The 8,841-nt window shown below is 42.3% G+C and overlaps 1 protein-coding gene across 7 annotated transcripts in view; it reads right to left on the bottom strand.

The window, feature by feature from the left end:
* Positions 1 to 2,392: 2,392 nt before the first annotated feature.
* The window catches only part of GRAMD4 (GRAM domain containing 4), a 101,112-nt gene continuing 94,663 nt past the window's right edge, over positions 2,393 to 8,841 (bottom strand). For all 7 annotated transcript variants that reach the window (XM_082239687.1, XM_082239683.1, XM_082239684.1 and 4 more), the window contains 4 exons: positions 8,289 to 8,382; positions 5,403 to 5,487; positions 4,060 to 4,128; positions 2,393 to 2,570 (listed from right to left, as the gene is read on the bottom strand). In XM_082239687.1, coding sequence (XP_082095813.1) covers positions 2,469 to 2,570; positions 4,060 to 4,128; positions 5,403 to 5,487; positions 8,289 to 8,382 — 350 coding nt within the window. In that variant the 3' untranslated portion in view covers positions 2,393 to 2,468. The remainder of the gene's footprint in view (positions 2,571 to 4,059; positions 4,129 to 5,402; positions 5,488 to 8,288; positions 8,383 to 8,841) is intronic.

Raw genomic sequence — 8,841 nt, 5'->3', positions numbered from 1 at the left:
AATGCTTATTTTACCCATCTTTTTATCAACTTTTTTACCTGCTGAGCTGATGCTTGACAAAACCCTCCCATAAAAGTCCAACTTGTGTTATGCCCATGTTCCTTCAACTGGTTTCAAAGGGTATACAACATACTTGCTCAAAAAAAAAGTATATAAATTGCCAATTGCCTTTTTTTAAAAAATGAAGTCGCGTTGGGCCGAGAAACTTACAACATTGCTCTTGGTGAAACTGGAATACTGTGAATCTTGCATTGACATTTCGGATTCAGGACCGAACTAAACTTCCAAGTCTGCTTAAGTCCCTTTGAGAAGAGGAGTTTCGCAGTCGAAGAAAAGTGTGTTTTGCTAAATCCTGCCACTGCTATTTCCCTTGCAAATTTACTCCTTCTAAAACAATGTGGAGAAAGCAGTTTTCTACCCTAACAAAGCCTGAAGTCCACAGAAGCTCATTTTTCTGCGTCAAGTGCACTGTTTAACTTCCAGAGCCCCTATTGCCTTTTTAAAAAGAAAAATGACTACAAGTTTTAGGATGAAGCAAGTGGAGGTGTATGTGTTTAATCATTTCCCCAACTGAACTGCTTCACCTTTTCCCTCCCACCTGGGTTCCAGTTGCGGTTTTGCCCTTTGCCGATGAAGGACTTGGGAGCTCACAGGGTAAGCAGCCAAGAAAATGATCATGAGATGGAAAATGAGAGTGCAGAAAGGGTTAAAGATCCCAAATTACTTCTCTGCTCACAATCTCCAATCCCTGAAGCTGCTCTTTAAAAGTAACAAAATTGGTCCACTGGTAATCCATTATATATATGCATTTGCACATAACATGGAGTTAGCACTTGACACTGACAAACTGGAACATGTCCAGAGGAGGGCAACCAAAATGGTCAAAGGCCTGGAAACGATGCCTTATGAGGAACGGCTAAGGGAGCTGGGCATGTTTAGCCTGGAGAAGAGGAGGCTAAGGGGTGATATGATAGCCATGTTCAAATATATAAAAGGATGTCATATAGAGGAGGGAGAAAGGTTGTTTTCTGCTGCTCCAGAGAAGCGGACACGGAGCAATGGATTCCAACTACAAGAAAGAAGATTCCACCTAAACATTAGGAAGAACTTCCTGACAGTAAGAGCTGTTCGACAGTGGAATTTGCTGCCAAGGAGTGTGGTGGAGTCTCCCACTTTGGAGGTCTTTAAGCAGAGGCTTGACAACCATATGTCAGGAGTGCTCTGATGGTGTTTCCTGCTTGGCAGGGGGTTGGACTCGATGGCCCTTGTGGTCTATTCCAACTCTATGATTCTATGATTCTAAGAGTCCATTCCTAGTTCTTCTCGATTAAAGCCTTCCGCGTACGAAGCGTTATTGAATTAAAAAGCAGAGGGGAAGCCTGCAAGAGGCAAGAACGATCAGCGACGGAAAATAAATTGGCATGTTTTGCATAAGGGGGGAAAAACACCACCCCCACACTCCCAAATATACTACTAAATTGAGGAGAGGGGAGACCAAACATTCTGCTGTGTGAATTTGATGAGCAAACCTGCACTCATAGAGTGAGCCTGTACTACAGGAAACCAATTTTCACAACTTAAAAAAGCCACCTCATTAGAACAAACATTTTAAAAGAAGAAAGTAGAAAATCAGTGAAACTGTAAAGGCAGCACAATGCCAATTTATTCTTGGTGGGGGGAGGGAAATGGAAGTTCCTAAAAATGGAGATTCGTCACAAAAGTGACAAGTTTTACTAAAAGGTGCTTTCTGTTGAAATACAGTGGCTTCCTCTGGTTTATCTTATCAGGCCAACTTTCACTGTGAGACATTATTATTATTTCTCAGCACAAAGGACTCCAAAAGATGGGAATTCTTTGATAAGGTACAGGAGTCTTAGCAAGAAAGCTTGCTCAGACATATAACTACAGGTATTCCATATGCTCGAATAATATTATTTATATTTATCAAAAGCTCTCCAGAATTCATTTATCAGGGCTCCCCAAAACACGCAGTTAATACGTTTTGCAAAGTCAGGCTGCCATTCTCCACCCAGTTACGTGGCATTACTGAAATCGACAATAATTGAACTGTGCGCAGAACCCGTTGCAGAGATTGTACCATCACGCGCCCTGGGATTTCAGGGTAGCGCAAGCCAGCTTCTATGGCCTGCCCCTCGAGCTAGCTTTGCCAAGGATCTTCCTAAGCTTTTTTTAATGTCCGTAAAATAAACATTAAAAGTGCTTGATGTGCAAGGCTAACAGTGATGATAGCACTTTCGCCGTGTTTTTTATTTTTCTGTTTTTTACAAAAGCTTTTTTTAAAAAAACAAAGACATGGAAGGCGTATATAAAATACACTTGTGTGTAACGTAAGACATGTGCATCAAAGAAAATTATTGCAGAACCGATGAAGGATGTTCCACCTTTTTATTCACTACCGAGTGAGTAAAATTAATAGAAGTCTCCCCAGGAGAACCCACGGTGATCTACTAGCTTTCGCTGGTGGATGCTGCAGAAGTTATCTTGATATACTGGTTGAAAATTGTCTCGAAAGCTTCGTCTCTGTGTACCATGGCACCAAACACCAAAGGCTTGAAGGGGGGAGGAAGAGAAAAGCAGAAGAGTCAGTAACAATAATGAGTGAAATACGGACATCCCTAGTGCATCGGTAAGAATTAACTGCGCAATCCTATACAGTGGTACCTCAGTTTTTGAACAGCTTAGTTCACAAACAACTTGGAACCCGAACGCTGCAAAACCGAAAATAGGTGTTCCGGTTTTCAAATGGTTTTGGGAAGGCGAACGTGCTCCGTTTTGCATCCCCCAGTGTTTCCTGTTGCACTGCTAATTTGCGCCCCCCTGTGTTTCCTGTTGCACTGCTAATTTGTATCCCTCTCCCATTGTAATTCAAGCCTTCCGTTTCTGATTGCAGTGTTCTAAGGTGATATTTGGAGCTGATGTTTGCTGCTTTTGTTTTTGCTATTTATTTTGCATTTTTTGTTTTGAGGCTTTTTCAGTTAATTTGTTTTTGTGACTGTGAGGATCCCAGTTCAGCTGTTGATTGTTTGATTGTGTGATTTCAGAAATGGATAAAAAAAACCCCATCTAAACAATGACTACCATCAGTGCAGATAAGAAAAAAAAATAATTTTAATTTTTATCATCTATAATACTGTCTTATTTATTTTATAGTACAGTACATTGATTATTGCTTACATTTTATGGATCAATGGTCTTGTTAGATAGTAAAATTCATGTTAAATTGCTGTTTAAGTGATTGTTTTTAAAAGTCTGCAACAGATTAATCCGATTGGCTCCTGCAGCCAATCAGAAGCCATGGAAGCCCCGTCGGACGTTGGGCTTCCAAAAATAGTTTGCAAACTGGAACAGTCACTTCCGGGTTTGCGACGTTCAGGAGGCAAAACGTTTGGGAACTAAGCTTCCAAGGTACGACTTCCAAGGTACAACTGTATTGTTATTATGCTACAAGAGAGAAAGCAAGGGGGAGAAATTTTTAAAAAAACTATGAAAATCAGGGTGGGAAGTCAACAAAATAAAAGAAACAATAGTATGCATTGGAGTGTATTTGTTGTTTTTTGAAAATTTAATAAAATATAATTGGGGAAAAAGAAGTCTCACTGAATTCAATGGGACTCATTCTCAGGTTACCTTCAAGTCATTCTTACCAAACACCTTCACTAAATAAGTTTCTCATCATTAACTTCCCCAAATCACATACTTTTTCCATTACTACTGACAAAGAACGTGACTCACTATTCCCTTTCTGCTCTAAGACACTCGCTGTGGTGGATTTTTGTTAAGACGGCCCATGCATATGCAAGCTAAAAAAGGCCCCGAAACGTTTTCGCTTTCCCTGAAGATAATGACTAAATTCCCTTTCCTTGCAAATTGCAGCACAGATGCTTGCAACAACTTAAAAAAAAAAAAGGTTTAGTAAAGGAATCCGCGTGGCTCAAGTTAAGTGCTCCAAAAACAGACAAGGTCATCAGAGCATTAATATTTCAGCCGGCAGAATTGATGGTGCAATACACGTTAAGATCCTTTTATTTGCTTGCTCACTTTTTGCGTAGATGGCGTTGATACCGCAATCCCCATTCCGGATCCGGGAAGGACGGAAAGCACTTTGTACTGAAAAGAACAAAGAAAAAGGCAATATTAAAATACTGAGCCGGTGGAGGCAACGTGGGAAAGGCTCTGATCTGGCCAGGGCTGGAGACCTCTCAGGTCCATAGCACAAAAGGGAGGGCATTAAAACAACAACATCATAATACTAGGAGAGGGGTGGACAACCCCTCTGCAGGCTTGAGGCCCACTGTTACTCCTGGACAGCCTCTCTATACCCTATACCTGGAGGTCTCAGGGAGGTTCACAGCAAGACCACAACATATAAAATCAAAGCAATAACCCAGTAACACCCACCCCAAAAAAGAGCCACATTTTAAAATGGTATAGGATGTCAATCAGGTCAACAAAAGGCCTGGTTAAAAAGGAAAGTTTTTGTCTGGCACCTAAAGGTGTATAATGAAGGTGCCAGATGAGCATTCCACAGATGGGGAGCCACTGCAGAGAAGGCCCTGTTCTCATGCTGCCACCCTTCAAACCTCTCTAGGAGGGCCTCAGAAGATGATCTCAGGGTCCAGGTAGGTTCATATGGGAAGGGGCGATCCTTGAGGTATTGTGGTGCTGAGCCATTTAAGGCCTTATAGGTCAAAACCAGCACTTTGAATTGGGCCCAGAAGCTAATTGGTAGCTAACTGGAACACCGTGATGGAAACCAGAGCGCACAGAAACGCCTTTCCACCGCAGCAGTACCTATTTATCTACTTGTACTGGCATGCTTTCGAACTGCAAGGTAGGCAGGAGCTGGGACAGAGCAACAGGAGCTCACCCCGTCGCAGGGATTCGAACCGCTGGCCTTCTGATTGGCAAGCCTGAGAGGCTCAGTGGTTTAGACCACAGCACCACCCACATACTTGGGTCCAGGGGTGCCAACTTGAATAATACACTGCATAATCAATCACAAGACACTCATCATCTGAATGGCGATGCCCATCAACTTTGGGGGAGCTCAGCCGCCTCAAATATTTTATGGGGGTCCCTAGAGGATGGCTTCTAGGGTAGGATCTGCAATGGCCCAGAAATATGCTGGGAAAGGTAGTTCCTGGGTTAGTTAGCTCAGACAAGTATTTCAGAGTTGTTGTTGCGCTAAAGGAGCTCCACATGATCTGAAGCTTCCACAGATCATGACAAAGAAACACAACACAATGACCAGAAGTGGCTTCCACATCTGTACAGAGAATGGATCTAGGTGCCAATGTGATGTTCAAATGTTTTGATTCAGAATACAATCTTCATCCGTATTATTTAAAAAACAGCATGTTAAACAGACACCATGGACCTACCTTTTGAATATCTGTAATATCTGTCAACTTTATAACTTTATTTCTTTTAGATGAACCAGATTTGGAACTTTCAAAGCACAAATAACTGGACAAAAGGAAAGGAAAACGTTATATATTATATAGATGTTTGAGGACCAAAATGATTCAAAGCCTTGCTAACTAACTTCAATTTTTAATTTAAATACAAACAGCTTTGCAAATCAATGAGGAATAATTAAATTGCCAGACAAATGGGGGGGGGGGAGAAAGAGCAGTTACACCAAATCGAACAACTAAGCTCTATATAGTTTTAGAGACTGTCATACACTGATGTTACAACAAAAACATGTGCATACACAATGCTAGAAGCAGCGCATATTAAATACCCTTTCATAAGGATTTCAACACAGATATATCGCTTCCATTCATCAGGAAAGATTCAAATCTCAGGAATATCTTCTTTCTCACCACTAGGTGCTTCTAGTCTATTTTTTTTAAAAAAGGGCTGACATACCCACAGAAATCAATCGGCCTGGCCTGAGTGTGACAATGTTTGGTATCACCCAAAGCTTGAAGCTCTGTCTGTTTTGTGGAATATTGACGATTACAGATGAGGTAAAAGAACACCCCCTTTTGCAATAAGGGGATATTCCCACCACCATCAAGGCAAATAACTACCCAGCACAAATTAAAGCTCAACTGACTACAGTTTGGGTGCTGCTTTTTTGCTTTGAAATGCTCTTTTTCCTAGCAAGAGTGACACCATAAATAAGTTCTGGCTAAGGGTTGACTCCACTGAGAGCAAAAATAAACCGTTTCCGTTCCAAATTAGAAGAGGCCTGGTTCAGGGCCAACGAGGCTCATGTGGCGGCCTTGGGAGAAGCTGGTGAGGGGGTTTCAACAAGTTTATGGGGTGAGAATATTGGGGCTCTGTGGTGTGTACATTAATCTATCATATGTATCCCTCGAGAGGAGCAGCCAGGAGCACAACTCACTTGCCCTGGCATCAGCCAGCAGAGGAAAAAATCCCAGGGGAGGAGATAGGTTTAAGATTCCCAACTCTTCTATGGGTGCAATTTGCAGAGCCCTTGGGATAGCGCCAGACATATAACATGTCACTTTAATAATATTTTAGAATGGCGGCAACACTTCGTGGAGAGCTTTGTCTGTCTTGAGTGACATGGCCACGTAGCCTAACACCAGCACACAGGTGTAACAAAGAAAGTCTTCTGGATAAATTATTTCAGCTTCCCAGAATGCCCCCTTTCATGCCAATGCATTTTTCTTAAAAGTTCATTTGGCTCAGCCCTCCATCTTCTGATTCTGAAGTATATGAAAGTGTAGAATTCTGAGATCTGCCTAACATGTGCACAGAAGGCGCCAAGAAAACGTATTCTAGAAAGACATCAGGTTCACTGAGTTCGAAGTCTGAAACATTGCTCCTCAGACTGCAGAAATGCAGCCGCTACAGGTCATTTCACTTTGACCTGTCTACTTTTGAGAAAGGTAAGGAAAAGCTAAAGGACCCCTGGACAGTTAAGACCAGTCAAAGGTGACTATGGGGTGTGGCACTCATCTCCGCTTTCAAGTCAAGGGAGCCGTGCGTTTGTCCACAGACAGCTTCTGGCTAAACTGCTTCTGGCACACAGAGGACCGTGACAAAAGCCAGAGCACACAGAAACGCCGTTTACCTTCCCACCAGAGCGGTACCTATTTATCTACTTGCACCGGCGTGCTTTCGAACTGCTAGGTTGACAGGAGATGGGACAGAGCAACGGGAGCTCACCTTGTTGCGGGGATTCGAACCGTCGACCTTCCGATCGACAAGCCCAAGAGGCTCAGTGGTTTAGACCACAGCGCCACCTGCACCCACCAAAAAAGGTAAATTACCCTTGGACAGTGTAGTCCAGTCAAAGGTGACTATGGGGTTGCAGCGCTCATCTTGCCTTCAGGCCCAGGGAGGTGGCATTTGTCCACAGACAGCTTTCCAGGTCATGTGACCAGCAGGACTAAACCGCTTCTGGCGCGGTCAACCACGGCTGCGCAGATGTTACTGGCCCAGAGATGGAAAGAAGATAAAGTCCCGACCAGAGAAGAATGGCAGATTAAGTTGATGGATTATTCTCAAATGGCAAAAATGACCGGAAGAATCAGAAATCAGGAAGACCAAAATTTTAGTCAGGAATGGGGAAATTTTTAAATTTATCTTAAAGACCATTGTAAACAGTTAAAATCGTGAGTAGGATTGGAATAACACTTGCAGTTTAATGGTGAATTTTGGATATAATGGAGATGTAAAAAATTTGGATTATTATAAAAGATGCAGGAGGAAATGATTAACAATAGGACCCACAAAGGGGAGGAGGGGAGTCCAGGAGATTCCTTGGAATCTTGTTTTTATTATGTATGTTGGATAACTGATTGTAAAACTATAATTTGAAAAACAAAATAAATAATTTAATTTTTTAAAAAACCCACTTCTGGCGCAACGGAACACCATGACGGAAGCTAGAGCACACAGAAACGCTGTTTACCTTTTGAGAAAGAACATCACTACACTCAGGATATTACAGCTACACTTGGGTGACTCTTTTCTGACCCATTCAATTCTCTTATTATTTCTCGAGGAGACGCCTACTTTTTCATGAGTTGGTTCTACCTCATGTGAACAGTGAATGAATCATGTTGCGACACGTTCTGGCATTCTCATGAGGGGGAAAATCCAATGAGGGCTAGTTTGCATGCCCTGTATATTTTTCTTACATTTATTTACGGTGACACGTGTGAAATACCTTTAACCTTCTCCTTTGGTTTAATGGCACTTGCAAAAGGAGTTGCCTGGTGCTCCCAGGTAGTCAATTTTTTCCCAGGCTGAAAACTCCCGTTACAAATCGCGTAAAGACTTACTTTTCTGTGACGTAAAGCACTCCATTTCTAATGTAGTCTGTGGGCATCTTCCTGTCTCTGTTAATTAAGCAGCAGCGCCAGCCATTCTCACACACTGTCAAAAGAAAATAAACACATTATACTTCATGCAAGAAATCGAGGGGCCAAACCTTCACAGTGGCAGCCCAGGAAAAAGACATTTCCCCCCAAAAAAGAAAACGGGACACGGAAATGTTTTGTTCAGTTATGGTGACAAATCTTTCTTTAAAAGCCACACACCAGAATTCCAGAATGCGTACCAAAACTTTTCCTAAACCCTGAAGTATTTGTTTCAAGCACTGGGTTAAGTTACTTCTCTCGCAGGATTATGAACCTTTCCTGCCCTCTCAAATTCGTGCTACCACAAAAGGCAAACCAAGCGGCAGGCATCGGGTTCGCTCAAAGAATCTTATGGATGTCAGATAAAAAATTAATTTGGCCTCTTGCTCACAGGACCTAACAGCAGATAACATTACAGGGCAGTTCATTTTCTCAGTATGCTGCACTGCGCGCAATTCCTTTTTAAAAATGCGCT

Source organism: Podarcis vaucheri (genome assembly GCF_965113315.1).
Source record: "Podarcis vaucheri genome assembly, chromosome: 10".
Lineage (NCBI taxonomy): Eukaryota > Metazoa > Chordata > Lepidosauria > Squamata > Lacertidae > Podarcis > Podarcis vaucheri.
This window is presented reverse-complemented; position numbering and strand designations above follow the sequence as displayed.